This window comes from Phyllostomus discolor, chromosome 5 (genome assembly GCF_004126475.2).
Source record: "Phyllostomus discolor isolate MPI-MPIP mPhyDis1 chromosome 5, mPhyDis1.pri.v3, whole genome shotgun sequence".
Classification (NCBI taxonomy): domain Eukaryota; kingdom Metazoa; phylum Chordata; class Mammalia; order Chiroptera; family Phyllostomidae; genus Phyllostomus; species Phyllostomus discolor.
The window spans coordinates 36,032,000-36,058,716 of NC_040907.2; the positions used below are offsets into that span (position 1 = coordinate 36,032,000).

Genomic DNA, 26,717 nt, shown 5'->3' on the forward strand with positions numbered 1-26,717 from the left:
CTGGAGTGCAAGGATGCCTAGTTGGAGCTGGAGATAAGGATGGGACCAAATGGTGCAAGGCCTTAATGCCATGCAAAATTTCTGAACCACAAGTCTATGAATGCTCTGTGATCACATTTTTTTTTTTCATGGCAATAGTGTGGAGAATAGACAGATGATTCAGAGGCAAGGGCTTCATTAAGAAGCTGTTGCAATTAGAGAATACAAGGAAATGGCAAGGGGGTAAAAGAGGCATATGCTTGAAATTCTGTCCCCAAAGGATCCAATAATTTCACTTTTCCAAGCTAGAAAGAATTAAAAAATCACTTTGTGGGGTGTGTGAAAGATTTTGATACAAACATGGCATAAATTATATACCTATTTAGGTGGGAGCTTATTATGGGGAAGAAGGCAAGTCTTGGAGAAGAACATACAGCAAAAAAAAAAAGTTATATTTACTATGGGATATGAATGCACTTAAATAAATAGTGATTTTGTAGAATAAGGACTCCAAGAATCCTTCCAGATCCTCACCCAGATGGTCTAATGACTCTCTTCTGGGTCCTCTAAAAATCTCTGGTGGGTGAAGCAGAGGATTCATCTGTTTGTATTCCCAGCTGGAATCTGGGCTCCATCAGGAACAAGTGAGATCTGATAAATCAGTTTTCCTAGTGCTTAGGATCTGGAGCCTAAATAAATAAATAAATACTTTAAAATAAATAAATAAAATCAGTAAACGGTGGACAAAAGAAAAGGTGTCAAGACTCACTTCTTGTCTTCTTGTTGAATGAGTATCAGGAACATTCTCATCTTTCTTGTAACTTGTTTTTCCTTTGCATACATTGCTTTTCGAGTTGTTCATTCCAAGAAGTGAGACTATTCTACCTCAGGCAATGGGCCAGACCTTGCACAGAAGACAGATGATTCAGCCTGATCAGACTGTGACAGAGAAAAGCCCAGGGACTGAGCTGGGCTGACTAACCCAGACTGGAAGGTCAGAGAGGTTTCCCAAGAGAATCAATTGAGCCCAGGAAGTCTGAATGGGGATAATGGTTAGCTTGAGAGAGGTAGAAGGTCCAGAGTGAATTCCTGTTAAAGAAACAATACGGGTAAAGGCCTCAACAGTTTTCTAGACAACCTAGAGTTTAGAATATGTGAGGAGACAAGCTACTAATGAGATTAGGGAGGTAGGCAGATTTGTAAACCACTTAAAAATTAATACTTAGTCATAGCACTATTGGGAAGATGTTGAAGGTTTTAAACGGAACGCCATGATCAGATTTACATTTTAAGAAGATAAGTCAATTGTTCACGAGTCTCCGTCCGACCCGGCCAGGGTGAATGCAGAGAGCACAGCTGTGAGTATCGCAATAGTTGTGGATAAGAAAGAGTGGTGGCTTGGACTGTGGTGGTGGGAACACAAGAGAACAATCTGAGATATACAACTAGAGGAAGAATCTCTCTGGCTGTGATGTAGTAGGATTAGGAAGTGACTGGATAGCCTGGGAAGGTTCGTTAATGAGCTTGGATTTTATCTTTAAGGTATAAAGAGGAAGCCATTTAATCCTTTAACCATGGGAGTGTTACATTCAGATGTAGGTTTATAAATAGATCTCTTGGCAAAAGGTTGTGAGAAGACTGTCGGAGCAGTGCACACGCAAGAGCTGAGACCTGCGAGGAGGGAAAAGTAGCTGTGCGAAGCACCGGAAACTTTAGAGAGGTTTCGGGGTCAGGTACCGAACCAACAGGCTGAGCAGACACAGACGTAGCTCCAAGAACAGCTGACTGAGGCGTGGTGCGGGGGGCGGGGGGGGGGAACGTAGGGGGGTCGCAGCCCGAGCTGCCCACGCCTCCTGGCGCCGGGGGCGGGACCAGAGCACGCACGGCGGCGTGACGCGGGGCCGCAGCTGGCCTCGTTTTGGCCGCCGCCGCCGCTTTGAGGCGGAGTAGGATGAGGCCCGCGGCAGCGGCTCCGGCGTCTGCAAGGGCAGCAGCAGCTGAGGCAGCAGCTGAGGCAGCGGCGACGGCCGCGCCCCCCCCTCCTGACCTGGATTAGACCCAGCAGCTCCGTGGCCGCCGCCGCCCCGCGGGGGGGCGGGGTGGGGAAGTGTTTCGTCTCCCCGCCCGCCCCCCCCCACCACATCGCCGCCTCGCAGGAGGCTACTGCCGCGACCCCAGCGGAGCCCGCGGCCCAGCCTTGAGCCCCCACCCCCGGGGGCTGGCATGAGCGGCCCTTTGGCGGCACCCGGGGGCGGGGGAGCCGCTGCCGCCTGAGCCCGGGCCTGCCGTCCGACCCCACCTCGCTGACCGAGGCTGACCGCGGAGCTCAAGAAAGACCCCGCCACTGCTTTCTCCCCCTACCCCGCAGATCACAAACCCTAGCCCTGGAAGATGGGGAACTGCCTCAAATCCCCCACTTCGGATGACATCTCCCTGCTTCACGAGTCTCAGTCTGACCGGGCTAGTTTTGGCGAGGGGACGGAGCCGGATCAGGAGCCTCCGCCGCCATATCAGGTAGGGGAGGGTGTATGTTGAAGAAGACGGGGTGCGAGTTAGAGGCACCTCCGGCCCAGATTGAGGGGGCCTCAAGGCTGTCACTAGCCCTGGCCTCTGCAAGGCCTGGCCTGCGGGGCCGGGAGGCGGCGCGTTGACCCCCATAGGGCTAGATCTGAGGGAGATTGCTCCCCACTCCCAGGATTGGGGGCATCCTTCACCTCTTAAGCACGGTGTGGTGATGGTACTCTGTCCTTGAATTCTTGGATCTGAGTATGTGATCGTGTATATCCTCATGGCCAGGGGCTGGTGGTTCGCTTGTGGAGTTGGGAGTAACATTTTCCTGCCTTTATGTCTGAGTCGTGGGGTCTGAGCTGTGAGGTTTGGAGATGATTTTCTTATCTCACAGCTAACTGGATTATGGTTTCTGGATGGTTGTTTGCCCCCCACCCCATTTACGTTTTCATGTTCGATCATACTCTTTTCCCTCCCTCATCTCCCCCTTCCCTGTTTGTATTAACTGGACCTGGTGTTCATTTTCTTCTACTTGGAAGAAGATCTTCTTGGTGATTTTAGTCCCATTATGTCAAGAGTTGTTTAAAAAAAGAGAGAGAGTGTTACTTGTTTATATATTTATATATTAATTTTTAAACTCCTTCTTTACTCCACCCCATGGCACACCTTTTAAACGCTCTGACTTAATAAAACTTGATTGTCTTGAACTTTGGAAACCTTTAAACCTGACTTTAGAAATACCTTCTGTTACTCGTGTTTCTCGCTTTGTATCAAAGACTTCCTCCTGAGTAGTTTCATTGCTTTTCGTACAGCTATCAGCATACCCAGATGTGTCTACACAATTAATACAGAGATATCAGCCCTCTTGAGAAAACTTAAGAAACATGGATGTTATAATCTGTAATATATACAAACCTTTCCACTCCTTCAGTTTTGAATGATGTTAGTTAAAAACTTTTTTTCCAGAAGAGCTTGCATAGTTAAGTGGCTTCATTTTTTTCCTGAGGGGGTTCAGTTTTCTAATTGGGCAGCCTCCTTTGTTGTTTCATGGTGACATCATTATCTAGTGTTATTCTTTTCTCATTCCTGTGTAAACCAGTGTCTCATGACACCAGAAAAACCTGATCACACAAGCTGGTTTTCTGAATAAAACCCTTCAGTGGCTTTTCCTAAATACCAGTAAAGTCTAATCTTGATTGTGGCATACAGAAGCCTCCATGATTTATCTCAGTTCTGTATTCCAGGTTTACCACATATACCACCAGCCTGTTCATACCTCTGTGCCTTTGCTTCAGTTGCTCCTTCTGCTTGGAGCCCTTCCCCCAAGGTCGGCCAGGTGAACATATAATCCTCTTTGAGGACTCAGCTCTCCTGTCTCCTCATTCCCCTGCCTCCCATCCTGAACCCATCAGTCCCTTGTTTGTGTCCCCCTGTACCCTCTACATTTCCATAAACAGCACAAAGAACACCTCGAGTGTTAATATCCTTGTTTAGTTAGATGTATGTGTCATGCTTGAGGCATTTCCCTCCTCCCACAGTGTAAACTGCATGCAAGTAGGGACCCTGTGTCTGTCTCCAGTTTGTTCTTGTATCCCCCAGCATCTGGCTCATAGCAGATACTCAGTAACTGTGAGGTAAATGAAGACTATAAGCCCTGAGAACATGATGTATGTCCCCAATGCTTTGTGCAGTTTCTGGCACAAAAAAAAAAAAACACTTAAAAATTGAATGAACTAACAAATATGAATTCAGTAATATGTTTTGTAAGTTTACACATCCATTTCTTCCAAACAAAGTCACAGGGGAAGTCTCTTTTAAAAAATCCAAGCTAAATCTGTATGTCTTTCTCAATCTTTGAAGCAAGTAAATTGTTTATATTTTACTTTCTGTTTCCCTCAAAATACTGTAAGGCTATGTATTTGCTTATTTCAGTTTTATCAGCAAGTTTTTTGTAGAGGTGTGAATTTTTGTTTCAAAATCTCCTTTCATGTTCCCAGTCCCTTTCCATGCAAATTAAGTATCTTTGACTTATTACCCTTTTTCTCTTATCTTTTATGATAACATAGTGTTGAGAGTTTTATTTGCCTTTTCCAGGAAGACTAGATGATAATGAGAGGATTTTTTTTTTTTGCATCATGAAGGAACATTTCTTTGAAACATGTTATTTTTGACTGTAGGAGTTTTTTGTGGTTCACCTTCTTGAAATGAATGGCCCAGATGCTGATATGCAAATTTGGTGGCAATTGAAAGGAAATAATTTCTTTGAAAAATGGGAACATAAAAAGAGAAACTTTGTTAGAAAAAAAATTGTTTCCCCTGAAGGAAATAAGATTTTTAGGAATGCTTTATTTAGATGACCTGAGAAACACCAATCCAAGATAAATTATTTATATTTTCAGTGGACAGAAGTAACTTTTTTTTTTTCATTAAATAGTACATAATTAACAGTTACAAAACTTTGGCTAATTTCTTTAAATAGTCTCAGCTGCAGTAGGCTTAAAAAATTTTTTATAAAGGAAATAGCTGATTATAAGGGAACACACTGGTATTTTTCTGTAGTGAGTAGTTAAGAATTTTTGTGTTTGTGTTGCACAATGTAAATATATGCCAAGAACTCGATATTGTAAACTTGTTTGTAAATTCTAGTTATTTCCTGTTAGCAGGATCTGACAGATCTTTTATTTTGGTTAAAAGTAAGCATTGCACCATTACAGTCAAAGTTTATAGGAAGTACATATTTCTCTCCTGGGTTTCTTTAGCAGTCTCCTACCCAGTCTCTTCTGTTCTTAAAACTCAGCACCCAGAGTGATTCTTGTAAAACAGATCATGACACCCTGCTCAACCTTCTGTGGATCCCCATTTCATTCAACATAAAAGCCAAATTCCTTACAGTGCCTCATAAACCCTATATAATCTTTACCCTCTGCCCCACGCACATGTGTCTCTTGACACCTGCACTGCCCTCCCCACTGCTGGCTTCCCTTTAACCTTTCTGGTTTCCTAGTTGCTAGGATATTCCACGACCTTTGCCCTGGTTTCTGTGCCTGGAGTGCTCTTACCCCAGGTATCCGGTGGCTGACTCCCTCACCGTCTTCAAGTCTTTACTCAAAAGACACTTTAAACCTTCTCTGACCACCCTATTTAAAATTGCAACCTGCCACAACATCCTGGAATTCTTCCCTACTCTATTCTGTTTTGTCCCCATGGCATTTATCACTTTATGATATACTATCCTTACTTACATTTGTTTATTATCTGTCTCCTCCCACTAAGTGGTAAACTCCCCAAGGAAAGGGGATTTTATTAAAAATTGTTTTACAAGTACCTAGGATAGTACCTGGCACACATTAGGCACTCAATTGTTGGTTGAATGAATGTATTTCTTTTGAATGAATTTATGTATGTATTTTGAGTCAAGTGCATTTGAATGTCTTATAAGAAATATGTATATTCATAGTGCCTTTTCCCCTTTATTACAGATCACTTTTAAAGAATCAATTTTAAAAATCAAATCTCAATAATACTGAATATAGGAATTAGTTTACAATAATTATAATGTAGGTTTTTTTCACCCTGTATATATTCTATAACAAAACATTTGTTTTATGAGAAAGTACTTTAATCCGTGTCCTTAAAAATTGCAGGGAAGAAGTTACAGCTTTTCTTGAATTTAAAGGTAAAAATAAAGAAATTTGACATGCTCTCTAATTCTCTCTTTCCTGAGTGTTTAGGAATAATATAAAGGAAATTGGCCCATCCAGGATAGTCTCAGAGGGGTTGGGTAAGTCATTGGAAGAGTAGGGAATGAAGGTCTTTAGGAAGAAAGGGCCTGGTTGGTAGCCCAGGGCCCAAAGATGTGAACTGGTTGAGGTACCACTGTCACTCTAAGAGCCTCTTTGTCATATGCTAATTCAAGAGTCGCATTCTATTAAAAGAGCTTAATCCTGCCTTGGTCAGGTGGCTCAGTTGGTTGAGCATCATTGTCCCATAAACCAAAAGGATACTGAATAATAGTCCCCAGTCAGGGCAGGGAAGGGAGACAACCAATCTACGTTTCTCTCTCACATCCATATTTATCTCTCTCCCTTATTCTGTCTCTAAAAGCAATGAATAAAAAGATGTCCTTGGGTGAGGATAAAAAATTTTTTTTAAATATGCTTGATATTTTTAAAGCAAATAAAATCAATTACTGTGAATACAGCAGTGAGTGCAAATGTAGCTCTGGTTTTAGAGTCTGATGGATCCAAATTCAAATTCTGTTTATCACTTACACATAAAATATGAAAAGAGTTTATTAGGTTATGTTGTGTTTTGAAGAGCTTCTTTTACAAGTAACAAATCATAGCATTTTGGATATTTCAAATTGTGACTGAGTAAAGCTTTCTTCAAGATACTTTTTTTTAAAAAAGGCTTCATCTCCTATAGAACTCATTAAAAGCAACACTGCAACTTTAAAAATCTAGACTATAATAAAATGCTTATTTTTAAGCATTCAGAGCTGTAATATATTAGTATCTTGTTTTCCTGATACCTTTATGAAGTCGAATTGAAGTAATTGAAGTTTTGTTTGTTTTGTTTTTTTTTTAGGTTTTAGCATTTTGGTGGAAATGGTAGCCCAGCACTGAAAATGTATTTAACATATCTTGGTCTTAATGAACAAATTATTTAATTAAAAAAAAAATGCCCTATGTATGAAATTTTAACCTTCCCCTCTTGAAGTCCTGCCTTTTCATTGAGGTTCAGAATAACTTCAACCTCCTTAATAAAGCCTTCCCTGACCATTTTTTCCCCTCTGACTCCTGATTTTGTTTGTATGATTTATCTGGAAATCACATATTGCCTTAAAAATTAGCTCTGGTGCTTTAACAATTACTGTTTTTTCAGATTACAGATTCCTTAAAAATTAGAATGATGAAAGATTTTAAATTTACTAGGTGGAGTGGAATGTTACCTCACTCATTGGAGACACCCAGTAATTAATGTAGAACTATGCCATCTCCCTCTTATACTGTCACCATCACATTTGAGGTCTTCATTACCTCCCACAGTAACCTAGTTGACATCTCTCCTCCCCATTCATTTCATTCCTTGCTGCTAGACAAATTCTATCCAGATCAGATCCCTTGCCTCTTAATCTATAATGATTCTTCATGACTCATCATTGAAGGTGTCTGTTTTAGATCTCTGTCAAAGTCATAATCTGTCTCCTTTTATACTTCTCCAGATTTTTGAGTCTGACTCTAGTGAGACTGAAGTTTGCTGTAATCTGTGTATGCCTTCTGTTTTCCATCCTCTGCCTTTGCTCATTCTATTCCCATCGCCAGGAATGCTCTTCTCTTAATTTCCAGTGTAAATCCTAGCTTTCAAGGTCCAGCTAAAATGCCATGAATCTTTTTCTGATCTCCCCCAATATGAATGACTTCTTAATCTGAACTCCTTGAGGAGTTCATTTACCATTCTCAGAACACTTCATTTACCATTCTTAGGACACTTTCTTTATGCTTCCTATTCGAGTTTAATTATAACAATGTTACATCTCCTCTACTAGAGTCCCAAGTCTGATGATTCATCTTTGCTTGCTAGAACTATGCTTTTCACATAGCAGGCACTCAAATACTTGAGTAAATGGGAAATTCAGTTACTGTTTTTCTGTAAGAATGTGAAGTTTTATGCTTGTTTGCTTCTGTATAAATTGTTCCCAGAATCGTGTGCTTTAATGTTTGGCCTTTGTACTTTAAAGCGTTATGCTAGTTTTTCTCTCCCACATTAACTATTTTTATCTGACTGTATTCAGTTTTGCCGTCACTTCTAATTTATCAAGTGCATGAGGATTGAGAAAGTTAATCTTTCCATATCTTTTTCATTTGAGTTTGGTTTGTTTTCTATGTAGCTCAGCTTGCCCTGATTTTTTTTTAAATAAATAAGCAAAGATTATTTGTTTGCTTATTTACTTATAATTTTTGTTGCAGGAGTTTTGTTTGTTCACTCCCCATCTCCCACTCTGGATGTCCTTTAATTAAGGCTGATTCTTTGCCATTAAGAATGTATGCACCTTTAAGACTAGGGCAGTCTGTGTCACTTTAATTCTGTAGCTAATTATAGGGTAACTTGAGAAGATGGGGTAACAAGTTACTTGGTGCATAAGATCCAAAAACTTGACTTTTCTTAAAATCTTTTTTAGTTAATACTTTCTAGAAACCTTTATATTTTATTATAAAATCCAGATCTTTTAAAATCATAATACTTTAGAATGGGATCCTTTTTTAAAAGGTCTTAATTTTATTTGGTTTCCTTTAAACAGAAAAATTGTCAGAGAATGGCTGCTATAGGTTCCCCGTGACTCTTTTAAAATTCAACTTGCATCCTTTCTTCCTGCCTTCTGTCTTTATTATGTCTAGCCAAGTTGAAATCTGGAAATGAGGAGGGGAGTGAAAAGAGGATAATTGTAAATACAGTTGGAGTTAAATGTCATATTTCTTTGTCATCTTGTCTCAAGCCCTTTTTGAATATAATTATCTTCTGTGTATTATCTTCCTTCAAACAAAGAGTTATTTCTGTCATTTACTCAAGTAGGTTATTTAAAAAATAGGCTGTAACAAATGTCCAGAAATTGATTCCTTACCAGTAATTTTTAATAATAAATTTTAAGTATGTTTTACTGGTTATACTATTATAGTTGTCCCATTTTTTTAATCTCCCCTTTGCCACCCTCCTCCCAGTACCCCCATTCCCTCCAGCAATCCCCCCCCCCACCTAGTTCATATCCATGGGTCATGCATATAAGTTCTTTGGCTTTTCCATTTCCTATACTATTCTTAACCTCCCCCTGTCTATTTTGTGCCTACCATTTACATTTTTATTCCCTGTACCTTTTCTCCCATTCTCTGCCTTCCCCCTCCATGTGATCTCCATTTCTATGATTCTGTTTCCGTTCTAGTTGTTTGCTTAGGTTTTTTTGTTGTTGTTGAGGTTCAGTTGTTGATAGTTGTGAGTTCGTTGTCATTTTACTGTTCATAGTTTTGATCTTCTTTTTCTTAGATAAGTCCCTTTAACATGTCATATAATAAGGTGATGATGAACTCCTAACTTTAGCTTGTCTAGGAAGTACTTTATCTGCCCTTCCATTCCAAATGATAGCTTTGCTGGATAGAGTAATCTTGGATATAGGCCCTTGCTTTTAGTGACTTTGAATACTTCTTGCCAGCTTCTTCTTCCCTGAAAAGTTTCTTTTGAGAAATCAGCTTATAGTCTTATAGGAACTCCTTTGTAGGTAACTCTTTTCTCTTGCTGCTTTTAAGATTCTCTCCTTATCTTTCATCTTTGGCAGTTTAATTACGATGTGTCTTGGTGTGGTCCTCTTTGGTTCCAACTTGTTTGGGACTCTGAGATTCCTGGACTTGTATGTCTATTTTCTTGTCCAGATTGGGGAAGTTTTCTTTCATTATTTTTTCAAATAAGTTTTCAATTTTTTACTCTTCCTGTTCTCCTTCTGGCACCCCTATGATTCAGATGTTGGTACATTTAAAATTGTCCCAGAGGTTCCTAAGCCTTTCCTCTTTGTTTTGAATTTTGTTTCTTCTTTCTGTTCCAGTTGAATGCTTATTTCTTCCTTTCATTCCAAATCGTGGATTTGAGTCCAGGTTTCCTTCCCTTCACTGTTGGTTCCTGGTATATTTTTCTTTATTTCACTTTGTATAACCTTCTCTTCTTCCTTTATTTTTCAGCCATACTCAATCATTTCTGTGAGTATCCTGATTACCAGTGTTTTGAACTCTGCATCTGATAGGTTGGCAATCTCCTTGTCACTTAGTTCTTTTTATGGAGATTTGATGTGTTCTTTCATTTGGGCCATATTTCTTTGTCTCCTCGATTTGTTGTCACCCTGTTAGTCGTAAGGAGTGGAGCCTTAGGTATTCACCAGAGTGGGGCAGTCTGCTTCGTGGAGTTGTAGCACTGTATGTGGGAGGGGGTCAGAGAGGGAACAGTGCCGCTTGCTCAGCTTTTGCCCTGCTTTAAATCACTTCCCTCCGGTTCCCACAAGAGAATGATGCCCTTCCAGGTCCTGCCCTGGTGCTGATTTCTGAGTGGGTAGGTTTGTGTACATTTTAGGGCCCTCTGGGTCCCTCAAATGGATTCTCCTGAGAGACTGGCAGTTTCTTCCCCTACTGCAGCCCCCACTTGTTTTTGCAGTTAAGGTTACCAGGCTTTATTTGCCGAGCACTGGAACCCTGGGTTGCATGTTCTGTCCTGGGCTGGGATTACTTGCTCACCAGTTGATCCTCGTAGTTTTTATCTATTTTATCTGTATGCAATTGTGGTATTGCCTGGTCTACCAGCCACTGCCTCACCATGTGTTCTCTCTGCCCCAACTGTCTCTGCCCCTCCTACAATTCTGGATGAATATTTCTTTAACACCTTGGTTGTCTGACTTTCATACAATTCAATTTTCTGAGAGTTCTGGTTAGTTTTTGTTTTTAAATTGGTGCTTGTCCTTCTTTTGGTTGTGTGAGGAGGCGAAGTGTATCTACCTATGCCTCCATCTTGGCCAGAAATCTAATAATGAATTTAACAAACACTTACAATATTGCTAACAAGCCCAGAATCCAGGATTTTTGCAATTGTGATATAAATGAAATTAAGAGTAAGATGGTAAAGATACTAAAGACTCACAGTAAGTAGAAAATGAGTGAAAAATGTAAGGAAAAGCTGGTTGTAGACAACCAAAGTGTGATTTTAATGGCAGAAGAGATTGCTATATGCAAATCAGGAAGTAAAGTGATAAGAGCAGAATTTTCTGCTCTTGGAGAAGCTGCGTGACCTTTTCATTTTGACATTCAGTTTGGCTTTATGGTATGTTACTTTTGAAGTCTTAAGAGTTCCTTTATTTTATCTAATTAAGAATACTTTGCCCTGGCCCGCTAGCTCTTTGGTTAGAGCCCCATCCCAATACATGAAATATTTGATACTTGGTCAAGGCACATACAAGAATCAACCAATGAATTCATAAATAAGTAGAAAACAAATAGATGTTTATCTCTCCCTCTTTTTCTCTCTCTCTCTCTCTAAAAATAATCATTCAATTAAAAAAAGAATACTTTGTGTTTAGTTTAATGTAAATGCACATACAAGGTCTGTCTGAAAAAAGTCCAGTCATTGTTAATGTAATGAGAAAGGTTTGCATGATGTCAGTGTAACCTGGCAACCAAAGAGAGTGGACTGGAATGCACATGCATGAACAATGACGACTTCACTGTACTAGTCTCTGAGGGCAATAGATGCCATTGAGTGAGCATGTGTATTGTGTGGCTGGCACATTCAAAATGACTGAGGGAGTAGAGCAACGAATCTGCATCAGAGTTTGCATTAAGCTTGAACATTCCTCTGTGGAAACTATTCAGATGATTCAGAAGGTCACAGTTATGGGCAACTGGTGATTGGCAGCTTCATCACAACAACACTCCCGCTTATGCCTCACATCTTGTGCAGAGTTATTGGGTGAAACATCAAAGCACCCAGGTTACTCAGCCCCACTACAGCCCACATTTGGCGCCATGTGACTTCTGGTTTCCCAAAATTAAAATCACCTTTGAAAGGGAAGAGATTTCATACCATCAATGAGATTCAGGAAAACATGACAGGGCAGCTGATAGTGATTGGAAGAACTGTGTGAGGTCCCAAGGAGCCTACTTGAAGAAGATTGAGGTGTCATCATCCTATATACAATGTTTCTTGTATCTTCTTCAATAAGTGCCTCTATTTTTCATAGTATATGGCTGGACACCTTCTGGACAGACCTCGTCATATACCTAGATTTTAATTAAATAGCCAACCTGGAGTGTGCTCCCAGGGGCCATTTGAGTAATTATCTTGTTACTTAACCCAGAGAACATACAGTAAAGTAACTAAGGGATCCAAAAGTGTGAAAAAGAAAGCAGTTGTCCAGATATATTTGTTTCTAAGTTTCTTTAAATTTTCTGAGTTTCTTAAGAGGCAGAATGACTTTAAGAAGAGTGAGACTTTTATAACTGACCCAACTAGTTAAAATTACACATAATTTTGTATAACCCTTTAATTCTTATATTTGGGGGCGGGGGGAAAACGGTTTACTATAAACTGAGTAGCAAGGCTTTAAGGATGAAAAACAAGACGTTGATACCTATTTTCTGTCCGTCAGGATGTGTTAGGCACCAAGAGGAAAGGAGAAATGAGTCCTTTACTCATGAGGAGCTGCCATTTTAGTTAAGGGAACAAGATTAATGTATATACATGAAGCATTTTTTAGTTTAGTATGAAATAGTATATAATCAAGTATTACATTGTTTGATGTAGACTTTGAAGTTGGGGGATTGAGTTATGATAAGGCAGTGACTCACAAATTTACTTTTTTAGGTTCTGAAGATTTCAAATGAAGTTTATGTGTGATAAAAATGAATAAAAGCAAAAGAGCTATCCTTATTAAACTATGAGTTGGAGAACTTGAAGCCAAAAGAATAATGACTAGGTTGTGAGCATGAATTTAAAGGGAGTCATATAATCTCAGACAGTTAAAGTATAATATACAGGAGTGGGCAAAAGCAGGTTTACCATTGTAATACAAATAAATACTACAGCAATTCATAAACAATACAAGAATAAACTGTATTTTATGTACTCACAACTGTAAACCTTCTTTTGCCAACCCCATATATGTTTGTGTAAAACTTTTGTTTGTATATAATAAACAGTATATTTTTAAGTGTATCTATCTTAACTATATAGCCTAATGAACTTTTACATAGTAGAACCACTATTAAGACATAGCCTATTTCCACCACCCAAAAGACTCCCTCATACCCCATCCAACAGTCAGTACCTTTTCCCCAAAGGTAACCACTATTTTGACCTCTTATAACCATGGTTTTGTTTTGCTTAGCTTTGAAGTTAAATAGAACAATTTGTTCAGCATTGTGAAATTAATTTGTGTTCTTATATGTATGTGATAGTAGTTCATACATTTTCATTGCTGTACAGTATTCAATAGCAAGTATATATTTAGTTTTTCCTATAACATTTTATTACAGTAATTTTCAAAATACAGAGAAGTTGACAGAATTGTTTGGGTACCTATATTCCTACCACTTAGACTCTACAGTTAACATTTTTGCCATATTTGTTTTTACACGTAGACATCCCTCTATCAATCCATCCTCTTTTTTGATGCGTTTCAAAATAAGTTGCCAAATAGTTTTCCAAAGTGGTTTCACCAAGTTACACGCCTATCAGCAATGTGTGAGAGTTCTATTTGCACTACATCCTTACCAGTACCTGATACTGTTCGTCTTATTTTAGACATTTTGATAAGTGTGTAGAAATATTTTATTGTGGTTTTAATTTGCACTTCCCCAATGAGAAATTCATCCCAATACACATACTAATATGTGTTTTTTTGTGGCTGGCCTTTTTCCCTTAGCATAACATTTTCAAGATTCGTCTGTTATAGCATGTATCAGGACTTCATTCCTTTTTGTTGTGAAATATTCCATTTGATGCATCTACCTCATTTTGTTTAGCCATTCATCAGTTGGTGAACATTGTGTTTCCACTTTTTGACTTTTATGAATGCTGCTGTGAACATTTGTATACAAGTTTTTATACAGATGTGTTTTTATTTCTCTTGGTTATATACCTACTAGTGGAATTACTGTGTCATATAATTCTATGTTTAACCTTCTGAGGAACTGTCAAACGGTTTCCAAAGCACTTATACCACTTTACATACCCACCAACCGAGGTCAAGGGTTCAGTTTCTGCATGTTCCTGCCAAAATTTCCTATCTTTTTTTAATTATTATTTTATAACTACCTTAGTGACTATAAAGTATCTCATTGTGATTTTGACCGCATTTCACTAAAGGCTAATAACATTGAACATCTTTTCGTGTTCTTATTGGCCATTTGTGTATCATCTTTGGAGAAGTATATGCAGATCATTTGCCCATTTTTAATTGAGTTGTCCATTATTGAGCTGTAAGGGTTCTTTATATATTCTAGTCCCTTGTCAGATACATGATTTGCAAAAGTTTTCTACCATTTTGTGGGTTATCTTTTCACTTTCTTGATAGTGTTATTTGAAGCACAAAAGTTATTAGTTCTAGTGAAATTTATTTTATTTTTTTCTTTTGTCACTTTATTTTTTATTTTTATTTTAAAGAAAGGCATACTGCCATGTGCAGCACCTCATCTAAATGTGTCTGGAGTCTTGGACGTTTGACTACCCTGCATTCTCCTACAATGTACCTTAAGAGTTTGTTTGGAGGTTCTAGCAGGGAAATGCAACTACTCCTATACCCTTCACTGAAGACTGGTCCTCTCCTCTAGTAGGGAAGGTTGTCTTCTTTGACCAAGTGTGCAGCTTTGGGAGGGATGCACATGGGTTGATGAAAGAGGAAGGGGATGCCAGCCTAGCCAGCCATATCTGCTGAATCAACCCTGGCGATCAATGGGGTGACAGATGTTGCAGCCAGATCATCCTCACATCCTCTTTTGTGCTTTAGCTTTTGGTACAGTGTCTAAGTTTTGCCTAAGATGACAAAGATTTACTCCTATGTTTTCTTCGAAGTTATTTTTAGCTTGTACAGTTAGGTATATGATCCATTTGGAGTTAATTTTTGTGTCTAGTATAGGAAGCCTCAAATTTAATCTTTTGTGTGTGGCTATCCTGTTGTTACAGCACCATTTGTTTTTTTCTTTGTTAAAAATTTTTTAAATTATATTTTATTGATCATACTATTTCAGTTGTCCCAATTTTTCCCTCTTTGGCCCCCTTTATCCAGTGTTACACATTCCCTCAGGTAATCGCCACACCATTGTTCATGTCCATGGGTCATACCTATAAATTCTTTGGCTATTCCATTTCCTATACTACACTTGACTTCCCCATGATTATTCTTTAACTACCAATTTGTACTTCTTAATCTCCTCCTCTCTTCAGCCATTCCCCATACCCCACTCCTACCTAGAAACCAGCAAAACACTCTCCATATCTATGATTCTGACGTCTCTCTTCTTGTTAGCTTGATTTGGTTTTTAGATTCAATTGTTGATAGATTGGTGCTATTTTTTTCTATTTTATTGTTCATAGTCTTGATCTTTTTTCTCAAATAAGTTCCTTTAACATTTCTTATAATAATGGTTTGGTGATAATAATCTCCTTTAGTTTTTTTCTTGTCTGGGAAGATTTTTATCTGCCCTTCAATCCTAAATGATATCTTTGCTGGGTAGAGCAATCTTGGTTGTAGGACCCTTCTGTTCATGCCTTGGAATATTTTTTGCCAACCTCTTGTAGCCTATAAAGTTTCTTTTAAGAAATCAGCTGACAGTCTTATCTGAACTCCCCTGTAGGTAACTAACTGCTTTTCTCTTGCTGCATTTAAGATTCTCTCTTTATCTTTAACCCTTGGTCTTTTAATTATGATGTATCTTGGAGTGGGCCTCTTTGCATCCATCTTGTTTGGGATTCTCTGTGCTTCCTGAACTTGCGTATCTATTTCCTAGTTTTCTTTCATTATTTTTCAAACAGACTTCCAGTTTATTGCTCTTCTACATCTGGTACCCCTATGACGTGAGTGTTGGAACACTCGAAGTTGTCCCAGATGCTGCTTACACTACCCTCATTTTGGATTCTGGTTTGGGACTTGTTCTTTTTTCTTCTTGTTCTGATGGGTTGTTTTTTGTTTCCTTATGTTCCAAGTCATTGATTTGATTTTTGGCTTCATCTACTATTTCCTTACAAATTATTCTTTATTTCAATTAGTGTATCCTTTGTTTCTGACAGGATCTTTTTTGTGCTGTTGAGGTCCTCACTAAGTTCCTTGAGCATCCTTGTAATCATTGTTTCCAACTGTGCATCTGATAGATTGCTTATCTCCATTTTGTTTAGTTCTTTTTCTGGAGTTTTGATCTGTTCTTTCATTTGGGCCGTGTTTCTTTGTCTTCTCATTTTGGTAACCTCCCTGTGTTTGTTTCTATGTATTAGGTAGAGCTGCTATGACTCCCTGTCTTGGTAGTATGGCCTAATATAGTAGGTGTTTTGTGGGGTCCAGTGGTACAACCTCCCCTATCACCCAAGCTGGGTACTCAAGGTGAGACCTTTGTGTGAGCTGAGTACACCCTCCTCTTGTAATTGAGTTTTGATTGCTGTTGGCAGGTCAATGGGAGAGATTTACCCAGGTCAGTCAGCTACAAGGACTGGCTGTGACCACAGACCACCAACTTCTGCCCTCTGTGGAGGATCATCTGTGCAGGGGCAGGGTGGTGGTGCTCTGATGTGGTTGTAGCTGTCCACTGGATGCATAGGCTCTGGGGTTTCCCAGGTGATGCAGGCAAGGTCAGCCCCAACCTGTGTTCTGTCCCAGGCCACCCTGCATGAACTATAAAGCACTCTGAGATGGCTGCCACTGTGCTGGGCTTGGAGATTCCCAGGAGAAGCCAAGCTGTGATCCTAGGCTGGCTGCTGCTAGTGCTGGGCCTGGGGCCATTTAGCTAGAGGTACCAGGGCCCTGGGGGTTCACTGAGGCTGGCTGTTGCTTGTTGGAGAAGATTTAGGAAGTTGTGAAGCATGAGGCAATACCAACCATTCATATGGAAAAGTCACTGTTAACAGCTTGATTGGGCTTGTAGGTTGGGTGGGATGGAGTCTCAGGGTATCTCCAGGGTGGGGCAAACAGTATTAATCTTAGCCAGGTTGATGGAATCTCAGATATGGCATCTGCCTCCAGCCTCTGTGGGCTCTGTATGGTGGATCAGAAGAGGGACAAAGGCCTCTGCCTGCCTTTCTCTCTGGGAGAAAGCTATTCCCCAACTCTCACCTTGATGCTAGATACTTCTTTTCCTCCCTGTATGCCTCTGATGTCTTTCAATTCGCCAGCCCAGGGCTGGAGCTTAGAAGGAGTGAGTCTGAATAAGTTTTTTGTGTGTGCTCTTTAAGAGGAACTGCTTGGGACTCCAGAACTTTCTTCCACCAACTCAATTCCTGCTAGTTTTGCAGCCAGAAGTTACTAGGACCTATCTTTCTGGCACTGGAACCATGAGCTTTGGGACCCTCACTCCCGAGGTATCGCTTCTGAATTTTTATCCACCACACATGGATGTGGGACCAGCCTGTTCTACATCTGTGCCCCTTCTGCCAGTCTGGATGGATGTAGATTCTTTAATTCTGTAGTTGTTAGACTTCCATTCAACTCGATTTCTGGCGGTTCTGAATGATGGTTCTGTAGTTTGGTTGTAATTTTGATGTGGTTGTATGAGGAGTCAAGCCATGTTTACCTATTCTCCCATCTTGAGTAGAAGTCCCTACAGCACCATTTGTTGAAACGAGTGTTATTTCCCCATTGTCTTGGCATTCGTGCCCAAAATCAGTTGTCTGTAAGGGTTTATTTCTGGACACTTCAGTTATGTTCCATTGATCTTTATATTTATTCTTAATGCTAGTACTACCTTAGCTTTCTGGTAAGTTTAAAGTACAGAAAGTGTGAATTGCCAACTTTGTTATTTTCAACATTGTTTTCACTACTGTTAGTTTCTTGTAATTCCTTATGAATTTTAGGATCAGCTGTTAATTTATGCAAATAAGCCAGCTGGGATTTTCATAGGGTTGCATTTGGGTCTCATAGAGTCGCAATATTTATTTATTTTTTGAGAGAGGGGGGAAGGGAGTGGAATAGGGAGAGAAACATTGATGTGTGTGAGATACATTGATCGGTTGCCTCTCACACCCCCTCAACTTGGAGACCTGACCTGCAAACCCAGGCATGTACCCAGACTGGGAATCAAACTGGTGACCTTTTGGATTGCAGGCCATCACTCAATACACTGAGCCACACTGGCTAGCAGTAATTTTTTTTTTTAAGGTTTTAGAGTGACGGGAAGTGAGTGAGAAAGGTTGAGAAACATCTATGTGTGAGAGAAACATCGATTGGCTGCCTCTTGTTCGCCCCAGCTGTGGGCCTGGCCTTCAAGCCAGACATGTGCCTTGACTAGGAATTGATCAGATGACCTTTCAGTTTGCAGGATGACACCCAGCCCACTTAGCCATACCAGTTAGGGCTTGAATTTTTTTAATGAACCCATATTGAAACATCATTATCATCCAAACTTGATAGTTTACATTACAGTTTTATTCTTTTACTCTTTGGTATTACATATACTGTATAAGTTTGGACGATGTATAATGACATGGTTCCATCATAATACCATCATATAGAATAGTTTCCCTGCCCTAAAAATTCCTTATTCATCCCTCTCCCTCATCCCTGGCAGCCAGTGATCCTTCTACTATTTCCATAATTTTGCCTCTATTAGAATGACATGATAGAGTCATACAGTATGTAGCCTTTTCCTCTGCCTTCTTTCACTCAGTACAATAATACGCATTTAAGTTTCCTTTAGTAATATGCAGTTGAGGTTACTCCATGTCTTTTCATGGCTTGATAGCTCATTTCTTTTTAGCACCAGATGGTATTTCTTTGTCTGGATGTACTACATTTTATCTATTCACCTAATAAAGAACATGTTGGTTGCTTCTAGGTTTTGGCAATTATAAATAAAGCTGCTAAAAACATCGATGTGCAGGTTTGGGTGGACATAAGTTTTTATCTACTTTGGGTAAATAGCAAGAAACACAATTGCTAGACCACACTTGGTAAGAATATGTTTAGCTTTGTAAGAAACCACCAAACTGTCTTCCACAGTGGCTGTGCTGTTTTGCATTCCCAATGGCAGGGAGTGAGTTCCTGTTGTTCCACACCCTAAATAGCATTTGATGTTGCCAGTGTTTTGGATTTTCACTATTCTAATAGGTATATAGAGTGGTATTTTTTATGTTTGTTTTAATTTTTAATTCCCAGTGTTTCTAAGTGTGACACGTCCCCCCACCCCCACCACATTTTAGGTGGGATAGGATGGCAAGTGGTTAATGGGGTTGGACATTTCCATTCCCCCAGAATGGAAGGCTAGAGCCAGCTGGATTTGAGTGTTACCCTTTCCTTGGGTTAGGGTCTGATAAAATCACAGATGGTTGGCTCTGGCAAGATAGTTTCCCTTGAGGGCAGGCTTTATTAGAATAGAATGCTCTTGGTGTGTATCAAAATGATTCCTTTTCTCCTCCCCCTTTTGGAAGCACATTTTTCTTTGGTGTTTACTGTGAGGCCCTGGTAGAGCTCTTGGAGATAAAATTTACAAAAGTGTGAGGTCTCTCTGGAGTTTTTAACTCAGACTTGTCCTCTCTGAGCCCCCAGTGGTCCATTAATTACTGTTTAAGTTTTCCTACCCCAGCATGGATTCTGCTCATGGTTTCTGCTCTGGTAAGTTGTGATTTTTCTGTATCCAACTGTCTTTCTCTTTAATTTTTGGATCAGTAATGTGCACTGTGACCTCACTTCTCTGACTGATCTAAGAAGAGTTGTTGATTTTTCAGTGTGTTCAGCTTTTAAAAAAATTTCATGGCAGAATGGCAATTCAAAGATTCCTTATGGGCCAGATCAGAAACCAGTTCTTGATTTTCATAATAATTCTGTGAAAGTATTTATTGTTATTCCCATATAATAAATGAAGAAATAGGATTTGCAGTAGAATTATGCATCTTATGAGAATTGAGTTTTAGATAGTAGAGGTAATTGTACAGTGTGGCAGAAGAATTGTAGAAGAATAAAAGTAGATATGATATACTAGATTTGGCTCAAAGGCAGTCGTGGGAACCTAGGAGTCCATTTCTGATAGAGTGAATCTGTCAGGAAAATGGGGTATTGGAATGAAGTGGTTTATACAGTGATAACTGAGGCAATGAGATAATTGAGCTAACTTCCTTTATAATGAAGTGGGTTGTCTAAAAATATTTCATACATCATATAATCGTAGGTTTATTGCACAACAGTGTTCTGCTAAACTGACAAAACTGCCCCTGTATATAACATCTATTTTTTCATTTGAAGATAAACAGAGCTGCTACTCAGCAAAATGCTGAAATTAGCCAAGTATGTTTTTGGTGTTCCCATGTCCTTTCTTCTATTCTCAGTAGGTGACTCATTCCCCTTTTACCTTTTTTTTTCTTCCTTTTGTAGGCAGGGCTCCTTGTCTAACCTTCCTCTCCCAAATCAAAATAAAATATGGTATATCTATCATTAATTGCCTTTAAGGCACCAATTTCTGTCTATTAATTAAGGTTAATGGTGGTACAGCAGGTCCTCGAATAACATTGTTTCCTTCAGTGTGGTTTCATTATATAATTAATGAAGGGCAGGGAGGATTCTTGGCTTGGGCTACTGTCTTTGTAGAGTTGGCATATTCTCACTCCTGCATGGTTTTCTCCAGGTACTCCAGTTTCCTCCCACATCCAAAGATGTGCACTTGGGGTGAATTGGTGTGTCTCAGGTGTCCTATCTGAGTGAGTGTGAGTGTGCCCTGTGATGGAAGGGCATCCTGTCCAGGGTGGGTTCCCTCCTTATGTCCTGAGTAGCCGGGATGGACTCTGTCCACCTTCGACCTGAAACCAAGATAACTGGATTGGAAAAGAATTATCTTATTTGTTTTTATTAATCTTTTTTAAATGTATGAATAGCTCACATTTATTCAGTTTTTAATGTCAGAGGTGTTTTGGGTCTTTATTTAGAAGTTTGGAAATGTTTTTGTGACCAAAAATATGCCATAGGAACTTAATTCTTATTTATATCGATTCGCCTATGGTAAAATTGTGGGGGTTTTTTAAACACATTTATTTTTTTAAAGATTTTACTTATTTATTTTTAAAGAGGGGGAGGGGTGAGAAAGAGGGGGAGAGAAATATCAGTGTGTGGTTGCCTCTCGCAGGTCCCCAGTAGGAGACCTGGGCCACAACCCAGGTATGTGCCCTGACTGTGAATCCAACTAACCAGTGACCCTTTGGTTCCCTGGCCCATACTCAACTCACTGAACCACACCAGGCAGGGCTAAATTTTTTTTTTTTTTAAGATTGTATTTATTTATTTTTAGAGAGGGAAGGGAAGGAGAAAGAGAGAGAGAGAGAAACATCAATGTGCAGTTGCTGGGGGTCATAGCCTGCAACCCAGGCATGTATCCTGACTGGGAATCGAACCTGCGACACTTTGGTTCACAGCCTGCACTTGATCCACTGAGCTACACCAGCCAGGGCGATAAAAAAAATTTTTTTAATACTACATTATTTTATTTAAAGTTGCAACTTCCCAGAACCTACTGGCAGCATCATGGAGTGCATGTATTTTATTTAGCATTTTCTCCACTGGTCATTTGTATCCTAGTTTCTTGCCTTTTACTGTGATAGTTTTTAAAATGTAGAAAGTAACATTAGTAGATTTGGAGGTAAGAGAGCCCTAAAGTCATAGGTACTGATAAGTAGTCCACTCGGTGATGGAGGAGCAATAACGTCCAAAAAATCAGGACTGTCATATAAAAGTAAAAAAGGAGGAAGGGGTATTAAAATCAGAGAATCTAATGGATCTAATTATACAAAGTACAACTATAATTAAATTTAAGTGAAAATTTCCAAGTTTAAACAGGATTTATTTTGGATTAAAAAAATGTCTAAAATCTAAATTTTTACAATACCTTTGCCAACATTTTTGGTTCCAATATACTACCTTTGGTAACATTTTCTTACTAAGACTGATTCTTAACTGGATCCTTTTCCAAACTTCACAATACCCTTCATTCTCAATTCTCCTGTAAATTACTGAAATACTGACTTCTGAGCAGATTTTTTTATCTCAATTTTATTGTTTCAATATTATTAGATTAGTTATTACATTGTGGAAGTAATAGAGTCTTGGATTATGTAGGGCTATTTGTGTTACTGGGATGTCTGTTTTTTTCATTCTTATACCTGGTTTTAATCTTTCTCATTGTCTTTTCTCACTGTCAGATGGTTCTCCATCTGCTGTTAATGTGTCTGCCCTCGCAGTACCTCTTCTAAAATTCTGCATATTGGACAATCAGATAATCAAACTTGTCATAATATTTTCTACCTGCTGCCAATAGAGATCCCAAAGGCAATACCTATGAGTAAAGAAATAGTTTTATTTGTGAATAAACTATTTGGGGATTTCATATACAGGCATCTTGTTTTTATTTTTAAGTTAAACAAAATTATTTTGGAAGTTTCCTTGGCACAAATTTGCTTAAGTAAATAAAGTCGATCTTAGCAGGAAATCTACATGCATGTGAGAGTAGAAAAAGATAAAGGAAAGGAACCCTTTTTAATATTGAGGTAAGCTTATCAGTGTTTAATTTTTCACATACCTCCTCCCCCCGCTGACACACACACACTGTTTTCTTATCTGGATTGATTGATTGATTGATTGATTGATTGATATAGAGGTGAAGGGAGGAAGAAAGGGAGAAAAACATCAGTGTGTGAGAGAAATACTGATTGGTTGCTTCTTGAATGCCCCGAACCCATGCATGTACTGTGACTTGGATCAAACCAGCAACTTTTAGGTTTGCAGGACAACACCCAACCCACTGAGCCATGGAAGTCAGGGCTCAAGATGCTTTTTACTTATTCCTTAAAACATACTTTATTAGCTAGGACTCCTTATAAGATCTAAATTCTTAAACTTAATGTAATTTTTAGGTTGATAAATACTTAACCTTTAGGTCCACAGATCCCTATAGGGTCAGGGATAGAACCGCATTTCACTATAACCGATTTCCTTGGTAATCTTGTGTATTCATTCAAAACCAATATCCTAGAAGGGGTCCATAATTTTCATCAGATTGCCAATGGGTTCTGTGCCACAGTGAAGGTTAAGAATCCCTCAGAGGCAGTCTCTGAGTTGCAGGCCATGAGCTAATATCACTGCTGCCAGAAACCACAAAGCCTTTGGGGTTTGAGCCACAGAGTTCTGATGAAGGCGTGTGGTACAGGAATTCAGTTAAATTTTTGCTGTTGCAACACTATTGGGTAAATTGTCAGACCTCATTTAAGATTAGGTAGCATAAAATGGGGTCATTTTTAAGTGGCTGAAATTCTGAAATCTATTGAGAAAATAAACTTGAAGTATAATTTCTTAGTCATTGTTGAAAAAAATTTGTATCACAATCTCAAAATATTGCTAACTTTCATTTTTTTAAACTCAAAATAAAAAATACATTTACACAATTCTTCAGTCTATAAAAGTAGAAACAAGTTTCATACATCTCTATATTCTGTTTTTTAAAAGCTCCTAGCTGCGACCTTCTAAGTGATTTCACAACCCACAGTAGTAGATTTATGAGTTGCAGCTTAGAAAACACTTTATGATAAAGAGCCAAAAAAGATAAGATTGTGAAATATATTTAAAATAGTTGTAAGTCCTGTACTTCAAACAAGGTCTTTTAGGAATCCACACTTGCCTCTCTGTAAAAGCCTTTTAGAGAGGTGGGTACATGCTTATATCATCAGGATAGTCATTAAGATGCTTGTGCCAGGTCCTTTATTTCTTCATTTTATTTATTAAGGATTTTGGACTTTATTCTAGAGCAGTGGAAGGGCAGCCACTAAAGGATTTGGGGCGGGGAGTAGTTATATAAATTACATTTGCATTTTAAAAAGAGATCTTTGAGAACAGTTTGGAAGAGGGTAGTGGGTACTGGATAACTAGTTAGAAAGGCACTGCACTAGCTATAACATGTTAGTTAGGGTGTTGGCAATAGAGATTGAGTTTTATATGAATTTTGTTGATATTTAAGAGAAAAAAACAGCAGAATTTAGTAATAGATTATATGGAAAGAATCTGTCCAGGAGATTAGGATATAGAAACCTCAAGGACAGATTAGGGAGAAGATTGGCTGGCTGTGAAGGGATATAGAAATAAGGGTAATAATAGGATGTGGAATTCAAAGTGGATTAGTTTGTTTTAATGAAAAAAACTTGTGATGGGAAGGATCCAGTGAAAAGAAGAGGTTGAATGGGCCAGCAGCCAAACTCTGTAGTGTAAGATTTCTGAGAAGGTGGAAACCAATGGTATCCAGACTTAGTAAGATTGGCCTACATAAAACAAAATATTTAAAATTATTTTTAATTATTAATTAATAGTACATTCATGTCAAATTCTACAAGAGCACAGAGATGAAGCATCTTCTGTTCTCCAGCCACTGAGTTCCACATCTTACGGATAACTAATATTAATGTATTTGTGGATCTTCCAAGAGATTTTATATACATGCAAACAGAATACCCCTTGACACAAAACATAGCCCATTATATCCACATTCTGCACCTTTTTTTTCTCACTTACTATATCTTGAAGTTGTTTCCCAATCAGTACAAAAAAGCTTAATTCTTCTCTAAGGTTGTACATAGTAAGGTTGAGTTCAGAAACTCTTTCTTGTATGTACCATTATTTATTTAGCTAGTTCCCTATTTGATGGACACAGGTTGTTACCATTGTGCCTACATCTTAAGATGAAAAAACTAACTAGAGAAATGTAAACCTGTAGATAGGCCTGTATGTTTGACAGTAGGAGAAGTTAAGGCACCCAGATGTTCTGGGTTTAGAAAGCTAGGGGGCCAGCCAGTGGAAATTGAATATTTAGGTCAGACTTCCTCCTAGGCCCAAACTGGAATTACAACTAAAATACAGAACAATCAACCTGAATATTTAGGTTAAAAGAGCTGATATGAGGAAACTTAGTTGATCAAATTGAAACCACAAAAGTTGGCATTCATGCTGCCTGTCACTACCAGACCAATAAGTAGAGACAAGGATAGAATCTTCATGGGCACTTTCTTCAGATGGCCAGTTGATCTGAGATGATGATGGCTGCTTACCTACCCTCTGAAACCATCTCAATATCCTTTTCAACCCGACCTTTTTTATGAGAAGAAAGAGTGGGCGACAGGTTCATTAAAAAAGGTTAATTGGATAGAAGGGTAGGTTAGAGGTTTGGAAAAAAAGTTAATTGGATAAGAGCAGCAGTCCAGCAGTGATTTTACTAGTTCTTTATCTGTTGATCAACAGTTCTTTATCCACATCAGCAGTGATCCCTGCCTGGAACTCAGTGGCTCAGATACTGTCTCCACAGCTTGCAGACGCCCTGGGGAACAAAGGATTGAATTGCTCCTGGAGTCACGTGGTCATGCATTCCAGTTCCTGGAATAACAGCTATCCACATGCATTAGTCACTATTACCTATCAACTAAAGCTAAAATCTTTAACTCTTGAGCTCCCCTATCAAAATGAGCAGTAATTATACCTCACCTAAGGAAGTCTGGCAAGGTCAGTAAACCGGATGGGGGAGAGGAGTCACTGGACCAGAGTCAGAGACAACAGCCAGGAAAATTGCTGAAACTACATGTTTTTGTCATTTGAAAGACACTTTCAGAAGACCCCTTTAATAGAGAAGAATTAAGACTATTTTTGGTAGCCTCAAATTGGGACCCTTCATTCAAGCTTAAATGGATCTAGCCCATCTGGAGGGCAAGAAACCCTCTTTAGGGAAAAAGTGGTTTGAGTTCAGAAACTCTTGAAGAAGACATTCCTGCTAATTTCCAAACAGTTTGTTTTCTACCATCTTTTTCAGTAGTAGAACTTGTCATTTTAATCTAAAATAGAAAAATTGGTTAAGTTATAAAGTTGTTTGCAGAGTGACTTAAGACACTTTCAAGTAGCTAGTTTTTTGTTTTGTTTTGTTTTGTTTTTTTTTTCAGCAACTTCAGTGTGTCTGTGCTGTTACTCACAGTGTTGGTTACTGTGAGCCAAGTATAAGATACAAATTATGAAACAGTGTACAGGTGCTAGAGAAAGCTTGAGGTGGGAGAGCTGACTTTTGGTTAGAGTTGTTTGAGAGGGCTTCTTGAGCATCAAAAAATCAAGACTTTCCTTGTCCCCTTGTTTGGATTTTTTCAGATGGTTTTTCTGTTTCTCTGACAACCATCTAAGTTCACATAAGTGTCTCTTAACCTGTTTTTTTTTTTTTCATTTAATAACTATTGAGAAACTGAAAACTATAAATTCTCTTCCTAGAAAGATGTACAGACTTCTGCATGCAATTTTAAGGAATTCATGTACTCCTTTAAGCCCTGGGCCTTAGATTAAAAACCTCTGGTTTATTATGTCAAACTTTTGTTCCTACCATCTTTCATTGTCTTCTTCAATATATCTAGTCTGCCACAGCCAGGTAGCCTATTAAAATATAGCCTTTATGTTACAGCACTGCAATGATTCCTCAATACTTGCTGCTTAATATACAGGCCAGTTATTT

The 26,717-nt window shown here is 38.9% G+C and overlaps 1 protein-coding gene across 1 annotated transcript in view; it reads left to right on the top strand.

Annotated features, from left to right (window-relative positions):
* The first annotated feature begins 2,161 nt into the window (after positions 1 to 2,161).
* RNF11 (ring finger protein 11) overlaps positions 2,162 to 26,717 on the top strand; it is a 46,948-nt gene continuing 22,392 nt past the window's right edge. The window contains exon 1 of the mRNA XM_028511653.2: positions 2,162 to 2,493. Coding sequence (XP_028367454.1) covers positions 2,371 to 2,493 — 123 coding nt within the window. The 5' untranslated portion in view covers positions 2,162 to 2,370. The remainder of the gene's footprint in view (positions 2,494 to 26,717) is intronic.